This window comes from Chiloscyllium plagiosum, unplaced genomic scaffold (assembly GCF_037043375.1).
Source record: "Chiloscyllium plagiosum isolate Xiang-an unplaced genomic scaffold, Cpla_swu_hap1 HiC_scaffold_39, whole genome shotgun sequence".
Taxonomy (NCBI): domain Eukaryota; kingdom Metazoa; phylum Chordata; class Chondrichthyes; order Orectolobiformes; family Hemiscylliidae; genus Chiloscyllium; species Chiloscyllium plagiosum.
In genome coordinates, this window is record NW_028270177.1 from 10,089,861 (window position 1) to 10,108,744 (window position 18,884).

The 18,884-nt window shown below is 41.6% G+C and overlaps 1 protein-coding gene across 6 annotated transcripts in view; it reads right to left on the reverse strand.

The window, feature by feature from the left end:
* LOC122540917 (A-kinase anchor protein 13-like) overlaps positions 1–18,884 on the reverse strand; it is a 417,382-nt gene that overhangs the window by 152,754 nt on the left and 245,744 nt on the right. For all 6 annotated transcript variants that reach the window (XM_043677213.2, XM_043677212.2, XM_087981477.1 and 3 more), the window contains one exon: positions 16,017–16,083. In XM_043677213.2, coding sequence (XP_043533148.2) covers positions 16,017–16,083 — 67 coding nt within the window. The remainder of the gene's footprint in view (positions 1–16,016; positions 16,084–18,884) is intronic.

The following is an 18,884-nucleotide window of genomic DNA, read 5'->3' on the forward strand; positions in this document are numbered from 1 at the left end:
AGGGACTTGAATCTCCTACTTTCTGATATTAAGTAACAATGGAGGTTTTGCAACATTCAAGACAAATACTATCAAGACCTCAAAAACCTGAATGGATCTTTGTAACCATCCTGTGTACTCCCATTTTCCGTCACTTGCCCCCTTTTCTCTAGCGCCACTGTGATCCTGTAACTGATGTGATGGCAAGCACAAGAGCAGTCAGTTTCTGACTGGCTAGTAGTTCATGCCAGGCAGGATCTCTGCACCTCACTCCCAGTCAAGGTGAAGGCCTACTACGTGGCCTTCTAACTGTCTGATTGGATGTAGTTCAGAGGGTTGTGATTCTCTCTTTGGAGTAGACAGTTCAACTCCCTCATTGGCTCTCCAACCATCTGACGAAACTCATTAGGGGAGGCAGTGGTGTTGTGGTAATGGTAACCTGGACTAATCTTCCAGAATCCATTACGTTTTGGAGATATGACTTCAAATCCCCATCAGGGCAGATGCTGGAATTGGAATTAGTTTTTTTATCATTGTAAAAACCCATCTGGTTCATGAATGTCCTTTAGGGAAGGAGATCTACCATCTTTACCCGTAAAGGGTTACACCCAAAATGTTGACTTCTCCACCTCCTGATACTCTCTGGCTTTCTGGGTTCTTCCAGCCTCCTGCCTGTCAACTTTAGATTCCAACATCTGCAGTTTTTTTGTCTCTAATCTTTAACCCTTGTGGCCTACATGTGACTCCAGACCCTTAGCAATACAGTTAACTCTCACTTGCCCTCTGAAATGGCCAAGCAAGTCACTCAATTCAAAGGTAATAAAGGATGGGTTATAAAAGCCTATGTGCTCACATCCTATACACGAATAGCAAAAATAAACTACAGCACCTCAACAAGGTACTGCACAGTGTTAACATTTGGCTGGATGGGATTTTGATGTCATGTTACATTGCATCTTCAATTATGCATTTAATTCCTGGCATATGATTTAAACTTTCAAATTGTGGATGTACAATACAGATCATTAGCAATTATGCCATCTTTGCACCAATCTCCGATTTTAGAATTGATTGGTATTGATGAACCCTTTATCCACATACGATCCTTATCGCAGTCAGAACAAAACAATTCCAGTCTCATAATCAACAGTAAAGTGGAGAGAGAGGCATCTTATTGAGGCAAAAATGAACTGCTGCCAGAGGGTGGTTAATCTGTGGAACTCATTCGTGTAGAAGGTTCTGGAGACCAAGTCATTGAGTGTATTTAAGACAGAGATGGATAGGTTCTTGATTAGTAAGGGGATCAAAGGAAATGGGAAGGTGGTAGGAAAATGGGGTTGAGAAACACCAAGCACGATCTAATGGTGGAGCGAACTAGACAGGCTTAATTCTACTCCAATATCCTATGGTCTTATATAGAAAGATAAATGTGCTCCTGTGTCAGATTTTACAATTCAGAATGTTTAAAGAAAAAGCTTTGTTTTATTCATACCTATCTGCTTTTCGAATATTTACTTCATGCTTACTCAACGATTGTCGCTTGCAAAAAAAAAATACTCCACCCAAAGGAGTTCCTTCATAAACGAAGGGAGAGGTAGTATCAAGAGGTCACAGGACTCAGTACATAGGGTGGAAACATTGCATCAAATAGGAAGAAACTTTGATTACTGCAAACAGAAAAGTAGAGTTTACATTGGCAGACCAACACTGTCCTCCTAATATGCAATATGAGACATTGTCTCATTTAAGAAATACTGAATTCCAACAAAATCTCACTGTTTGAACTGTGGTATCTAGTGAGCCACACAAGGAATACCATTGATTGTCTAATGGCGTGTTTGGGTGGGATATCACAACTGAGGCCTCTCTTCTACCATTCAGCAATATAATACAAACTTAATCTTCCTGACAAAATCCAAGTGTAACATGGAGGTGCCTCATTTGATATATAAGGTCGTATTCTACTTCAATCTGTTAACTGTTGAAGATGTGACATATATTTCTTACTTCTCAACAAACCTTCCCTTTATAAGATCAATGAAATGCAAAGGAACGGATATAGCAAGAGGATCTTGCAGAATGCAAATCCTGAAGACTTCAGGGTCGAGTACTTCAATCACCAAAGCACAAATCATTTGCACTGCATGCATAAGTGGAAATTGTGATTCAATATGGCCACAAAGTCCAGTAACAGTCAGAGTGTCTGTTCAATCTCTCATCACAGTGGAAGGTATAATGGTAGATGATGATAATTAGCCTCCTAGTCTGAATGGTTTTGGGCAAAGGGTAACCTGTTAGGGTTCCTACTCATGATTTGGTTTAGATTAGATTCCCTACGGTGCAGAAACAAGCCCTTCGGTCCAACCAGTCCACACCGACCCTCCGAAGAGTAACCCACCCCAACCCATTTCCCTCTGACTAATGCACCATGGCAATTTAGCATGGCCAATTCACCTAACCTGCACATCTTTGGACTGTGGGAGGAAACCCACGCAGACATGGGGAGAATGTGCAAACTCCACACAGACAGTTGCCTGAGGCTGGAATCGAACTTGGGACCCTGGTGCTGTGAGGCAGCAGTGCTAACTATTGAGCCGCCCTTATAAATGACCCCCATTGGAAAGCATACGGGTGTTATACCACTAAAACTCATGCCAGACTTCGTTCTAAGAGACTGACTCACCCCATCAATATAGTTGAATAATATGCTAACAACAAGCAGCCTAGGACTATTACATCAAGGTGGACACCTGAGAAAAGTTCAAGAGGATGGCAACATCTCGTTGCATTACAAAAATCATGGAAATATGCACCAAGATGAGTGGCCATCTTCAATGTAAAGGAGGGAACAGAGTTTAGGAAGAAAGGAGAGGAAGAATGCAACACATATTGGGGAACACCAAATCACGGTACTTCCTGACTGCAATAAGCCAACCATACTCTTTGCTGCTTTTATGTCTTACATTGATGGTAATGGCACCATGAAATTTCTAGCCGCTGGAAACACAACTGTTTTGATTAAGCAGGTATAGCCCAATTTTAACATTCACAAAGCCTTGAGAGCTGGTCCTATGAGTCAGGATCTAGTGAGCTGGATGCTGTGGGAATGTGTAACTGGCAGACTGCCCGAGGTGAGGCAAACTGAGCTCCTCTGCAGGATAGGGTGGGGATGGACAGGAGGATGTAACGATTGGAGGTCTGGGACCCAAGCCAGATCTTTGCCACCAACAGTGCCAAAGCTGTAAAAGATAAAACTGGGTTTAGTCAGGAGGACAGAATAATGTTTCTTTTGCTATCTATTTATTCCTGATGGTTTGGATAGGGTCTTTTTGTTTTTGATTTGCAAATGAATTAATCTAATTAAAACGTCAGGTCCATGGCATAAGACCAAGGTTGAAAAGAAAGAAGAAAGAAGAAGAAAATTAAAACATGGTGATTAGGCAATGCTAAACTCATACGCTGTAAGTTTTTGAATTGCAGAAAGATGAAGGGATTGACAGCTCAACGCTCAGAGAGACAATAAATTTTGATCCCAAACACTGCAATGAATCTTGTTTTGAACACACTACGACAAACGGGAGAAAGTGAAGTGCGCGGGATTATGTTCTGTGTCTTGACAGTGAAATGGTACTGTCAGCTGAGGCTCACTGGAAGCACATTCCCCCGCCAGAAGGTTGATGACAGCAGGTTCCACACCACAAAAAACGTAATGCTGACGTTCAAATGCAGTATTCAGGGAGTGTTGCACCATCAGAGGTGCGGCCTTCAGAAGACATGTTAAAACAAGGCCGGTCTGCTCTCTCTCAGACTGACATAAAATATCTCATTGCACTATTTCAAAGCACAGCAAGGGTATTCTCCCTGCCAGCTGGGTCAATAATGTAGCTCACAACCAGCACCACTAAAATGATAGCTGGTCATCATCACACTGACATTTGTGAGAACCTACTGTGTGCAATTTGGCAATTACCTTCCCTACATTAAAACAGTGACATATTTCAATAATATGCCATTGGCTGGGAAGCATTCCTGGGACATATGTTGTTGTGAAAGGTGCCATATAAATGCAAGTCTTCTTCATTTCTTCCTTCTCATGTTAAAGTAAAACTTCTCATTTCTATGGAGTACTCAATACACAAAGTAAGGTTTGTCCATTCAATATCTTTATAGCTTTTAATTGCCATTCTTTTCCCTATATAACCATTTATTAGCCACAGTGCAGAAAAAGAAGCCATTCAGCCCATTGTGTCCTTTGCAAGAGTAATTCAGCTAGTCCCATCTCTGACCTTTCACTAAACACCCTGCAATTTTCTCTCTTTTCAAGTGTATATCCAATTTCCCTTTGGAGAGCCACAAATGAATCTGCCACCACCATATTCTCAGGCAGTGCATTCCAAATTCTAACCACTCACTGCATAAATACCTTGTTACTCATGTCATTTTTGGTTATTTAGCCAATCACCTTAAACCAATGCCTTCAGCTTCTCTGCCAATGGGAACTAGTTTCTCTTGACATACTTTGGCTAGACCCTCATGAGATTTGATCCTAATTTAAAAATGATCAGCTGCAAATTTAATGCATAACAATTAAAAACATAAAAGAGGATATAACATCCAGTATCAGGAATCATGGTCGAGTTCCAGCCTCAGCTCAATTTTGTTAACGCTACAGCAGCCTTGTCAATGTACAAGAAAAGGCACACTTAACAACAGGTAGTTCCTTCACGCCTTGTCTTTCCTTTGACAGATACTAAAACGGTCACTAGAGTGGATTTAGGGATGAAGGCAAATCAGGCAGTGATGTGGCCGATAATGTAATCACAAAAGGTACTTGGGGAAAAACCTCTGACAATGGAGAGACAGAGAAAAGCAGCACTTTGTGAGTGAAGAACTGGAATTACTTTACCATGGCTACATCCAGACTACTGGTAGAGTAAATTAGACAAGGACAATTACCCAGTTCAACACCACCAGGAACAGGTACAAACAGTCTGAGAGCAAGGACGGGCTAAGCCATGGTGTACAACTTCACTCAGAGCCAACCCCATCCCAAGCCAAATGATCTTCTGGCCTCTCCATTAGAATCCTTTTGAGCTACTAATAAAACAAAGCACAAAAGGATGCCATTCTGCCCATCTTACCACTATCAATTCTTTGAAAGAAACATGCAAATGTTGATCAAAGTTTGTGAGAAGATTTGTAGCTTTGGTGCTCGTTGTTGTGGTTCTGTTTGCCGAGCTGGGAATTTGTGTTGCAGATGTTTCGTCCCCGTCTAGGTGACATCCTCAGTGCTTGGGAGCCTCCTGTGAAGTACTTCTGTGATCTTTCCTCCGGCATTTATAGTGGTTTGTCTCTGCCGCTTCCGGTTGTCAGTTCTAGCTGTCCACTGCAGTGGTCGGTATATTGGGTCCAGATCGATGTGCTTATTGATTGAATCTGTGGATGAGTGCCATGCCTCTAGGAATTCCCTGGCTGTTCTCTGTTTGGCTTGTCCTATAATAGTAGTGTTGTCCCAGTCGAACTCATGTTGCTTGTCATCTGCGTGTGTGGCTACTAAGGATAGCTGGTTGTGTCGTTTCGTGGCTAGTTGGTGTTCATGGATGCGGATCATTAGCTGTCTTCCTGTTAGTCCTATGTAGTGTTTTGTGCAGTCCTTGCATGGGATTTTGTACACAACATTGGTTTTGCTCATGCTGGGTATCAGGTCCTTCGTCCTGGTGAGTTGTTGTCTGAGAGTGGCTGTTGGTTTGTGTGCTGTTATGAGTCCTAGTGGTCGCAGTAGTCTGGCTGTCAGTTCAGAAATGCTCTTGATGTATGATAGTGTGGCTAGTCCTTTGGGTTGCGGCATGTCCTCATTCCATTGTCTTTTCCTTAGGCATCTGTAGATGAAATTGCGCGGGTATCCGTTTTTGGCGAATACATTGTTAGGTGTTCTTCTTCCTCTTTTTGCAGTTCTGGTGTACTGCAGTGTGTTGTGGCTATCCTTAGTAGCCACACACGCAGATGACAAGCAACATGAGTTCGACTGGGACAACACTACTATTATGGGACAAGCCAAACAGAGAACAGCCAGGGAATTCCTAGAGGCATGGCATTCATCCACCGATTCAATCAATAAGCACATCGACCTGGACCCAATATACCGGCCACTGCAATGGACAGCTGGAACTGACAACCGGAAGCGGCAGATACAAATCACTATAAATGCCGGAGGAAACATCACAGAAGCGCTTCACAGGAGGCTCCCAAGCACCGAGGATGTCACCTAGACAGGGGATGAAACGTCTGCAACACAAATTCCCAGCTCGGCGAACAGAACCACAAGATTCAAATGTTGAATTAGCGCTACCCTTTCCCATTGGGGCTGGAAAAACCCGTTACCGAATCCCTATTGAATATTCCCAATGAATCTGCTTCCACCACCACTCCAGGAGGTGCATCCAGATGGCTTCATCTCGCCGCATCACAAAAAACTCTCAGCTCTCAAATTCTTTCCCTCACCTGCATTTTCACTGTGTCGAAGTTAACGCTTGATACAGTGCCTCCTATTTGAACTTATGCCCTCCCAGTGCCTCAGAACTATGGCATTCCCTACCTGCATTGGAATTCGCTGGCTTGCAGCAGGGAGCCTTACCACTAAACAAGCATTCAAATTAAATACATTTCCAGTGTGGGTTTTATTTGAAGGGCCAAAGCTGTGCCAGGGAGGAAATAACTGTATAAAAATAAACTGAGAGATATCTTTGCTCCTGCACAGACCTGGAGGAAATGCAAATGGAATGGGTCTTTTGGGTCAGAGTTGCTTACGGGTCAATAGTCTCCTTTCTGGGAACTCCTACTCCTATCACTGCTACGCATACCCACATCCTCTCTCTATGGTGGTTTAAGGCACTAAGCGTTAAATAGTGATTACCTCTTATACGAATCAGCTTAAATTACAAAATTTCAATCTGATTGGTACTGAAGGGAGGTACAGGGGATGAAGAGGAGAAGTAAGATGGCAGAAACAGTGGAGTGACTTGCAGGCATTAAAGAGAGGTTATGAAGATGTAAGCACAGCTGGGAGTTGTGATCTGTTTTACCTCAGGGAGAGCTTCAACAAGTTTGCCCTTGAGGGGAGGCAGTGATGTAGTGATAGTGTCACTGGACTATTAATTCCAAACTCAAGGGTACTTTTCTGACTACATGGACTGGATTCCCATCAAGATAGTTGGTGAATTTTGAATTCAACGAGGGAAAAAATATCAGAAATTAAAAATCAAGCTTAATGGTGACCATGTAACTACTGAAAATTGTTAATTAAAAACTCAGCTGGTTTACTAATGCCCTTTGGGATAGGAAACCTGCTATTCCTACTTGACCTGGTCCATGTGTGACCCCAAACCCATAGCAATGCAGCAGTACCTTAACTGCTCTCTGGGCAATCAGGGATTGGCAGCAATAAATGCTAGACTAGCTAGCCATGCCCACATCCCATGAACAAAAACAGTAAAAGGGAAGACTGCAACCCATTAGCTGTTGTGAAGGTGCAAGCACTGAGGCAGATGGAAGAAGAGCACAAGTATGAAAATAGGACAGCAGGAAACTTCAAACTTATACTCACTCAGGGTTGAATAGAGAGTTTGTTAAGGAACATTGCAGGGAAATAGATGGGGAGCATACTCTCTGAACTGAATGTGGAAGGGTTCAGTACAGTTGTAAATTGGGATAGAGTACAGGTAATGAAAGGAAGATTGAACCTATTGAAAACCATAATGATTATTATCTCCCTAGAACTACAAAATACTTAAAATGAACTCAAAAACTCTTCTTCTTGCAAAAATTAAATATTTTTCATTAAACTCCGACAAAACGTTATCAAAAGTTGGCACAAAGCACACTTGAAAGGAAGTGAATTGTTATAAACTTGCTATCCATTCCCTTAACTAGAATGATGTCACTGCCAGTTAGACAGGATTTGCATTCCCGATTTCCTGGACCACGTCATATTTTAAAACAAGAAACAAAATTAAGTATCCCAGTCATTGATGCCCTATGACTCAAGAAGGGTAAAGAAAAACATTTCACCGCAAATGGCAACTTGAGTGACGTTATTGATCAACCTCATCAAATGCTTTGGAATATAACCAAGTATGTGGAAAAGTAAATGCAACGGCAAGTGCTCATTATATTTCACTGCCATTGCTGGCAGATGCTCCAAATGTAGTGAAAATACATTTTCCATAGAATGCATGACCAGAATTTTCCTAGAAAATGAATTTTATAACTTCAACCATTAGTATTTTCCTGTACTTCCATCTTTCTCTGCAATGCAGTCAAAAACATTGGACATAACGGAGCCTTAAATTGATTGGCTTTCATAAAACATGGGAGCAGAACCAGGCCATTCAGCCTATCAAGTCTGACCCACCATTCACTGAGATCATGGTTGATCTGATAATCCTCAACTCAACTTTCCTGTCTGTTCCCATGACCCTTGAATCCCTTACTGATTAAAAATTTGGATCTCAGCCTTGAACATACTAATAGTCCCAGCCTCTAAAGTCCTTTGCGGTAAAGAATTTCACAGATTCACTGCACTCTGAGAAGAAATTTTTTCACACCTCTCTCTTAAAAGAGCAACCCCTTATTCTGAGATTATATTTTCTGGTCTCACAGTCTCCCTCAAGGGGATGCAATCTCTCCACCTCTACCCTTCCAATTCCCCTAAGAATCTTGCATTTTTCAAGAAGGTCACTTCTTGTTCTTTTATATTCCAATGAATATAGGCCCAATCTCTCCTCATAAGGCAGCCCCTTCATATCCAGGATCAACCGAGTGAAACGTCTCAGGATTGCCTCCAATGCCAGTAAATGCTTCCTTCGATAAGGGGACTAAAACTGTTCAGTACTCCATCTGCGGTGTATCTCACAGACGTATAATCAGGACAGTTTTTTTGTCATTAACATTTTAGAGCTGATGAGGGAGTAATTGCCTACTGGGGAAACTGGCAGTCTGGTGGGAAGGCTGCCCATTAGCCTGCATTTAGTCAGGGTGGAGAAAAAAGGACACCCCACAACCTCCCACATGACTAAACTCTCCTTCTGCCCCTCCAAGTACATTGGGGGAATTACATGAAACTCCACACAATTAGTCTCACATAATGCCTTCTGCACAATCATATAATTTTATTACCCACAGGTCACAGTGAGTAACTTAGCCACACTGACACTCTTAAGATCATTTGACTCCATGTTTTAACATTTTCCTCCACAGACATTTACTTCTGGTGTTGCCTATTATGCTAGGCGACATTGTTAAACAAACTTTAGCAAGTTAATATCAATAGCACGCATGCACAGCAAGAAATAAGGGAAGCTAATGGATTATTGGCCTTTAATGCAAAAGAGATGGAAGATTAAGAATAGGGTAATTGTGTTACAAACATACAGAACACTGGTAAATCTGTGTGCAGTAATAGTGTCCTTCTGCTACTAAGGATATATTTATTTTGGATGCAATGCAGAGAGAGTTTACTCATTTGATACTTGTGGTGATAGGGCTGCCTTACATGAAGTAGTTGAACAGATTGGGTCTATACTCACTGCAGTTTAAGTGAATGAGTTGTAGTCTTCTGCGAAAACACAAGATTCTGTGGAGGTTTGAGAATAGATGCTGAGAGAATGCTCCACCCCACAATTGATGGAATCTAGCATGAGAGGGCATAGCTCCATAATAAGGGGTACCCATTTCAGATGGAGACAGTGAGGGGGAGGGGAGTCATGGATCTTTGGCATTCAACACCCCACAGAGCAATGAGGTCAGGTCACTGACTATATTCAAAGCTAATTCAGACAGATTTTTGAATTATTACAAAGTCAAGGCTTGTGGAGAATAGGCAGTAAAGTGGAGTTGAGGCCAAGATCAGATCAGCCATATCTCTTGTTGTATGTTTTTATGATTCATGATGGCTTTTGCATTTGAGGTAGGCTGGTCAAAGAGAAAGAAAAAAGTCAAGAACTTTGTTCAAGCTTATTTTCAAAGTAACACTATTCATTAAACTTCATACTAAATGCTATGATATATGGCCATCGTGTACCAGACTCTGACTTATAGTTACATTTAGTAATGACTAATCTACTTTCTTTGAGTGTTCATGTCGATGTGCTTTGGAAATGTTTTCTAGAGAGCCAGAGCTCCTCATGTGCTTCTTTCAGCATTTTTGACCCTACTCTGCTCCAACTCCAACCACAATGTAGTATTTAGACCCAGTAATGTGCAGTTCCATGATATCACAGCAAGGTTGCTTGGGGACCAAATGCCCAGACACAGAGCACAGCAGGTGTGAGGGACCACAAGGCCTACTCTTGTTTGTGTTTCTTCAGCCCAAATGCTGACAGCAATGCCAACAGCAAAGGAGTCAATGTTTATTGAGGATAGGCTGGAAAATAGAATTAAGACCAGACGGCACATCCATGGGATCTCCATTATCAGGATTCATAGCATAAGCGGTAATGCAAAGACTAGAACAAACAGCCCTACCAACCATCAAACCAAAAATCTGGGTCCGCTACGTAGATGACACCTTTATCATCACAAAATGAAATAAGATAGAAGAGACATTTAACATCATCAACAACACCCTCACAGGCATAAAGTTCACCAAGGAGGAAGAAACTGACAACAAACTCGCATTTCTGGACGTCACAGTCGAAAGAAAGGACAACGGAGAACTACAAACCTGTGTATACAGAAAACCGACAAACACTGACCAAACACTTAACTAAACCAGCAACCATCCCAACACACATAAACGAAGCTGTATCAGAACACTATTCCAACGAGCCACATCACACTGCAGCACAGACGAACTTCGGAAAACAGAGGAGAACCACCTATACAACGTATTCAAGAAGAACGGATACTCAAAAAAATACAGTCCGCAGATTCCTCAAGAACAAACCACGACAAGCAGACCAAACACAGCCAGAAACCCTAACCACCTTACCATACATCAAAGAAGTTTCAGAAATGACAGCCAGACTACTAAGACCCCTCGGAATCCTAGTAGCACACAAACCCACTGACACTCTCAAACAAAAACTAAAACTTAAAAGACCCAGTACAACCCATGGACAAAACCAACGGCATCTACAAAATTCCATGCGAGGACTGCCAGAAAACACTACGTAGGACAAACAGGAAGAAAGTTAACCACCAGGATACATGAACACCAGTTAGCCACAAAAAGACACGACCCTCTCTCCCTCGTAGCCGTACACATGGATGAAAAAAACACCATTTCGACTGGGACAACACATCTATCCTGGGACAGGCTAAGCAAAGACATGCCAGAGAATTCCTAGAGGCCTGGCACTCCAACCACGATGCCATAAACAAACACATAGATCTAGATACCATCTATCAACCCCTCAGAAACTGCACAGGAAATGACATCACCACAAACCCCTGGAACCCCATCCAGGACAAACATATAAATAGAAAGCAAAAGACAAAAGCTTTGCTTCACCTGGCGGTCGCCACTGATGATGTTACCTAGCCAGGTAATGAATGTCTGGATATCAAACCTACAGCTCAGTGAGCAAACCTACACCCTAAACCTCAACCTGAGCTACAAACCTTCACAAACCTTGCATTAAGACCAGCAGTCAGCTCAATCATGATTTAATCAAATATCCAGCATTTTTCAGGCAGGATCACTCAAAGTAGTTGAGGTGAACAACACAGATGCACAGCACAGAAGAAACTAGAGAAAAACCTACAGAAATGAACAGAAGTATATACTGATTGGGGTTAAATGAAGTTAGACGAATTGGACTGAACTTTTGCTGCATATTTCATGTAATAAGGAAAATACTTCAAGTGTACAGATATACAATGTGTCTGCATCTTGACACTTAGACTCAAACAGACCAGAAGATCTTGGGTTCAATCACGGGGTTCTGTTCTTGGTTCGAACAGGATTGTTTCAACCAGCCACAGAACCCATTGCTGGAGGAGGAGGAGAATAAGCCTGGCTTTCTGCTCTTGACTAATATCCTGCTGGAAAGAGCGTGGGTTTGGTGCCTTCCCTGATCAACGTTGATACTGCCTATGTTCACACACTAAGTACAGTGTATATATTATAAATGTTCATATAGTCAGACCTCATCTTTTTAATTGGTGTGACCTTATAAAGATTTATAAAATCATGTGGCATAGATAAGGTGAATAGCTAAGGTATTTTCTCCAGGGTACGGGTGTCTAAAACTAGATAGCATAGGTTTAAGGGGAGGGGTGGGGACCCGACAGGCAATATTTTCATGCAGAGGATGGTGTGTGTATGGGACAAGTTGACAGCAGAAGTGTTGGAGACATGTATAATTACAACATTTAAAAAATATTTGGACAGGCAAATGATTAAGATAGATTTTGAGGGATATGGGCCAAATGCAGGCAAATGGGACTAGTTCAATTAAGAAATGGACAAGTTGGGTCGAAGGGCCGGCTTCTGTGCTGTACAATTATATGACTCTAATCCCTTCAAGGGATTGAAGTATCACTGGCTAGGACAGAATTTGTTATCCATTCAGGATTGCCTTTGAGAAGGTGAGCAGCCTTCTTGAATCATTGCAGTCCATGTAGTGTAGGTACACCCAGACTGCCATCAGGGAAGGAGTTCCAAGATTTAAGCCAGTGACAGTGAAGGAACACTTCCAAAACAGGATGATGAGAGATATGGAGGGGGCCCTTGCAGGTGATAGTGCAGAGAATGCCCTCCTCATTCTAGGTGACAGAGATTGGAAAATGCTGTGGAAGGAGGCAAGGAGCTGCCAGAGGTTGTAGATCTTGTCGATGGTATACATCAATGATGTGTTGAGTCTGTGTTCAAAAGTGTAAAAGCTTTAGGTGCTGATCAGGCAGGCAGCATTGTCCTGAATGGTATCAACTCCAATTGAGTGCTGTTGAAGCTGCACTCATCCGGGCAAGTGGGGAGTATCTATCACTCTCCTGTTTCTTGTAACAAGTTTCTCAAATTGAAGACAATCCAAAATGCTATAGAGCTACTGAGTTCCTTCTGAAATGTAGGCAGTCTTGTAAAATAGGTAATTTCGGTTGAGGAACAGGAAGAATACTGCTTTCTACAAGACTGTAGATCAGCACAGGGCAAACCCTTTAGGGCTTGGGGGAGTGGGGGGGGATATACACAAGTGAAAAGGAAAACGCATAAAAACATCTTCGCTTCTCCTCTTGGTTTCACCTGCAGCTAAAGGCATTAGAAACCGTGCCACCAATTAGAGGAATTGAATGGTACCCCTGTCCTAAAAGTAAATCTGGCGTTGTACCTAGTTTTTCTTTAACTGATCTGTAAATATTGGCACTAATCCAGTTCAAACAGTGAGGTTCTAAGCCTTTGAGAATGGAATTTCTTTATACAATTTGGACCACACAAACCTTGGAATAACCTCAGGGAAATAAATCTATGACAGTCAGTGTGATTTTATACAGATAGAATGAGAATATTTATTTATATAGTATTTGTTGTCTGGGAACCGTGGAGATATTGTTCTACACCGATGAACTTGCGAACCTGGTAAACTCATTTGACAAATCAGAATCACTTCTAATAGAAAGGAGATACGCAGAATTAAGTGTGGCTGGGCGTAAATAGGATTGAATGTCAATTCAGGGGCAAGCTTATTAAATCAGATCACAAATTGTCAGAATTGAGAGGAGTTGAGAAGTATGTTAAAAAGGTGCTTGATTGAAATATTTCCATACATTCTTTCAACTTATAGAAAAACAAAGCTATACAATTACAGAGTATCAGCCTTTTGCTAAATATGAGCTGAAGCTAGAAAGCGTGTTTTAGGATTTATGCGATTAAGCTGATAACTGGCTGTAACGGATGATACTGATGGGAGCAATTGGAGATGATCAACCCATTATTTCACTGCTCCTGTCTTCATTTCATATTTATATCTACATTATTCTAACATACATTTGGAGCTCATTTTGAAACAATTCCAATCCCTAAAAATAGCCCATCATCATTCCAGAATAGCAGTCACTCGAGGGTACAGGAAGCAAAACTGCAAAAGGATTATGAGGCCTGTACGACATGTTGAAAAAAAATTCAACTCATGAATTTGGCCATATTTCATCCATGGCAGAGTTATCTGATTAGCTTCACTTGTGAATCTGTGATAGCATCTCACTGTTATAGCCAGGCCTTATCCTAAACCGTCCCTGTACAAGTGTTGTACAGTCCAAATTGCTGGTAAGGTCCCAGATGAGTGTTCTGTCTCTGCAGTACAGAGGATCTATTGTTAATTGAGCAAACTGAATTCTCTAATCGCTGTCAAACTCCTGGCCCTTCCCTTCCAACTCACAATACTATCTAACAGAAATATTTTAATCAGTTAACCACAAACTACATTGGAATATTGAACTGACTTGACTGAATTATTTGACTGAATCGTCATGGTTGTCAAGGGAGTTTGGCTGTTTTAATGCTGAAGCCACAATAAGTTTATATAACAATTTACCAAGAGTACATATGTATTTAAGAGTGATTACATATAATTTTGGGCAAAAATGGTGGTGTGTGGTATTTGCTCGAGTCATTAAATGTACGAAACCAGCAACAAATGCAGGTTCAAAAACACCTTCCAGGTAAGTCCAAAAGCAGGATGGATTTCAGCAATTATCATCTACTTCAACTATTCAGATGCATAACACTGAGTTTTTTCCATGGCTTGGCTGATGGAAAGAGAATTGAAATCACATGACATGTTATGCGCATTCTAACCAGCATTTAAAAAAAATTGGACCCAGTACAAAATACAGTCAGAACGTTGTGGAGTAACTATTCATGAGATCATTCCATGGGTGAGACTGATACCCTTAGGGTAACAACTGCACTGTTTGAACACAATCGTTCACTGTAATTATGGATTCAACCCAAGCTTAGAATGAAAGTTAACTCTCAATAAATTTCATTTGAAATGTGATCGAGTGGTTTTAAGATCAGGCTTCTTGGACATGGGCCCAAATCCACTCCACCACCCCCCAAAAGGTGGCAAACAATTATCTTCACAGAGAAAAATGCCAGCATGAGAAATGGAAGTTGTGCCAATGGTGTAGTGACGGCATGATTGGGTTTGAACCGTGTCGTGGGTGTAAACTGAACATTTCCACCAAGATATGGTATCAGTAGCAGGAAGTTTTTCATTTGGTAACCTTGGAACAGAAGTCCAAGAGAACAAATACTGTTCCTCCTTTGTGCATTTTAATTAAAAGTAGTTGCCATCATAGCAACAGTAGCTATTCCAAGAAGTTCTTGTGTTTCCCTGATTTACAGCTGTCACACTGCAGTCACATCTAAACTGAATTTTACATTTTTAAACTGCAGGGTAGTGATGGGGTGGAGAACAATACAAGGGGAGATAAATTGTAGAGCTTTTCCATCTGACATGGAGAACACTGACATGACCCAGGAAATAATTGCACAGAGGCAGGTATCCCGTCACAATGTCACCTTTTATGTATATGTGTGCAGTACGTTGGCTGTGGCTAGCCAGCTCAGAGTCAGTCCCTTAAGTGAGCGGATTCGGTTTCCCCCGTTTATCTCTGTCACTCATGGCTCCCTAATTGGCCATGTTTAACAACCCCAATCGAAGATCTCATAGTCAATAAGATCAACCCGGTTCCAATTACTACAACTATTGCACCAGCTTTTTGAATTACATTAAATTGTAAATATTGGTCTAAACATTCAATAATATAGGATTGCTAGCTTTAGAAATGAACAGTCTCAAACTTTGCATCGTGAAGTTTAGCTTTGGGAATCAGAAGCAGAGTCGACAAAGACGATTTCACTTTGATCTTCTGAAAAATTTTAGAAAGATTTTGTAGATCTCAATTTACTTTGATATCTTGGCATGCTGGCCCATTAATTAATTGTTGCAATTTCTTTAGTGTTTTGATGGAGGTACCATTAACAAAACCGATTCCAAAGCACAAGATGTCAGACCAAACAAAACCCCTTCACTCACCGGCTGCATTGGCACTCTGCTTTGGTTGCACCCGCGTGGGATCAGGACCCCAGCTTTCTCGGCTAATCTGTAAAGGTGAAAGCAAGACAATCAGGATGAGGCACTCTCTGAGAGGGCATAAAACAAAACAATAAACAAGGGGCACCAAACCAAGTGAATGCTCAAGCAGCCAAATGGTTTTGGAACAAGCAACTTGCAAGCAAGGAGCGTGAAGTCGTCACTGTGCTTGATAAGTTTGCACTTGTGCCAATAGCTACTAGACTGTCTTTAAACTAAAGCAAGTTTTGCATATGTTAATTACAAACAGCTTGACAGTCAACTTCCTTTTTGGAAAAAATCTGAAGTCAGCTCAAATGACATCTGAAAGCTAAAGACTATCGTACATTTTTGGGAAGGATTCAATGCCAATGCAATCTATTTTTATTGCAGATTTTATTTTCATGTACCTGCCTTCAAATATCGCTCTTTACAATCTTGGGGGGGTAAACAAATTAATGCAGTTGACATCCAAACCACGCATTCTTTTAGCAGTCTGGGAAGCTGGGCTCCAGCTCAAATTTCTGGACCACAATTGCAAAATTCCTAGTGGCTCAGTTGAAATCCACCCACAACAGAGCAGCTGTATTAGAAGGGGTCAACACAGCTTCGAAATATAGGACTGAAGGACATTAGTTTCCAACTACCATGGTCAAGCTATGTTCAAGAATTGCTTGAATTACATGACTGAAAAAGAAATGCATGGACAGACTGATCATTTCTGGTCTCTCTATTCTGTTTATACTCTTGGCTCAGTCCATGAAGTTTCTGAACTTGCAGATACAGAAGAGTCCAGTCAATGTCATTCCTGAGTGTGTAGCATTTTCAGACGATGTGATTAAGGTGCCAAAGAAAGCTTGAAAATTTACTGACCTATCTAATACACATGCCTCTCTGGAATCTCACTGGGCTTGCACCACTTTCTAACTACAATTTCTTTTCCAGAAGTTTGGAAACTGCGGAACCATTGAACTCCCTTTCCTCTCATCATCAATTCGCCTCTGAGACTCAAGCTTGATGTCATTGACTGCTCGTGTTTACAGTTTCTCTCATCTCGCCCCCATCCTTTCTGATCCTGGTTGAGAATTTGCCACAGGCCTTGGCCCTTCTTCAAAGCTAGATTAAGGAAGACAGGAAGTCTGACAGTCATGTAGTTCTTTTATTCCTTTGACTTAAAGGGGGAGGTGCAGGTGTTACCGAATGGATTGGGAATTCAGGCAAGAATTGGGATTGAACATCTGGCACTGAATTCTAGTGCTGAAATGAACAGATCCAAGCATAAGGTCATACAATACAGGAGTAGAATTAGGTCATTTGGCCCATTGAGTCTGTTTCACCATTTGATCATGGCAGAAATGTTTTACAACTCCATTCACGTCTTCTTCCTGTAAACCTTAATCCCCTTACCAATCAAGAATCTACCACTGTCTTAAATACGTTCAAAGACTTGGCCTCCACAGCTCTCTGGGGCAATAAGTTCCGTACATTCACCACCCCTCTGGTGTAGAAATTCTTCTTCAACTTAGTTCGAAAGGGTCATCCCCTCAGTCTGAGACTGCTCCCTAAGGTCCTAGTCACTCTTTTAGTGGAAACATAGTTTCTACATCCACTCCATCTAGGCCTCTCAGTATTCTGTAAATCTCAATGAGATTCCCTCTCATCCTTCTAAACTCCATCATGCACAGACCCAGGTCCTCAACCACTCCTCATAAGACAACCCTTCATTCCTGGGAGCACTGAAGAACAGTATACTTTCAGACCTGACAGACAAATTTATTTTCCTGTTTCTCAGATAAAGGTCACTAGCTGCTCAAGAACAGAACATGCATAAGACAGTCTGGGCGGAGGGGAAAGTTTGGCCATTGCCAATAACTTGAAAAGAATTCTTTATATGTCAGATGGTGGCATCGTTATCATGACATTGGACCAGTAATCCAGGGGACATGGTTTCAAATCCCACCATGCCAGCTGGTGGAATTTAAATGCAATTCAACAAATTTAGAATTTAAAATTAAACTTGTCTCAGTAACTGAAGAAGTCCATGTCCAAATGCAGCAAGACATGGGTCAATATTCTACAAGTGGCAAGGAACATTTGTGCCACAAAAATGCCAGGCAATGACCATCTCCAATAAGACAGCATCTAACTATCGACCCTTGACATTCAATGATGTTATTATCCCCCATTATCAGCAACACTGACCAAAAATAGAACAGGACTTGTCAATATAAATACTGGGCTACAAGAGCAGGTCAGAAACTAGAAATACTGCAGTGAATAACATACCTCCTGACTCCCCAGAATGTGTCTACCATCTACAAGGCACAAGTCAGATCCTCACTTGGCTGGATGGGTGTAGCTCTAACAATACTTAAACAGCTTGACACCATCCAGAACAAAGCAGCCTGCTTGACTGGCACCGTACTCTCAAACCTCTACTCTCTTCACCACCGATGCTCAGTCTGCACCATTTATAAGACACTCTGTAGAAAATCTCTATTGCTTCATAGGCAGCAGATACATGGGAACACCACCATCTGTAAGTTCCTTTCAGAACGACTCACCATCTTAACTTATAAATATATTGCCGTTCCTTCAGGTGCTGTTGGGTCAAAATCTTGAAACTCCTTCCCTAACAGTATTGTGGGCCAACCCACAGTACATGGACAGCAGCAGTTCAAAAAGGCAGCTCACCACCACCTTCTCCAGAGTAACTAGGGACAAGCAATAAATAGTGGCCCAGACAATAATGTCCATATCCGACAAGTGAATAAAGTAATCACAAAACCATTATTTGCAGTAACACCCATTTGCCTCATAAATGTTTGAAGG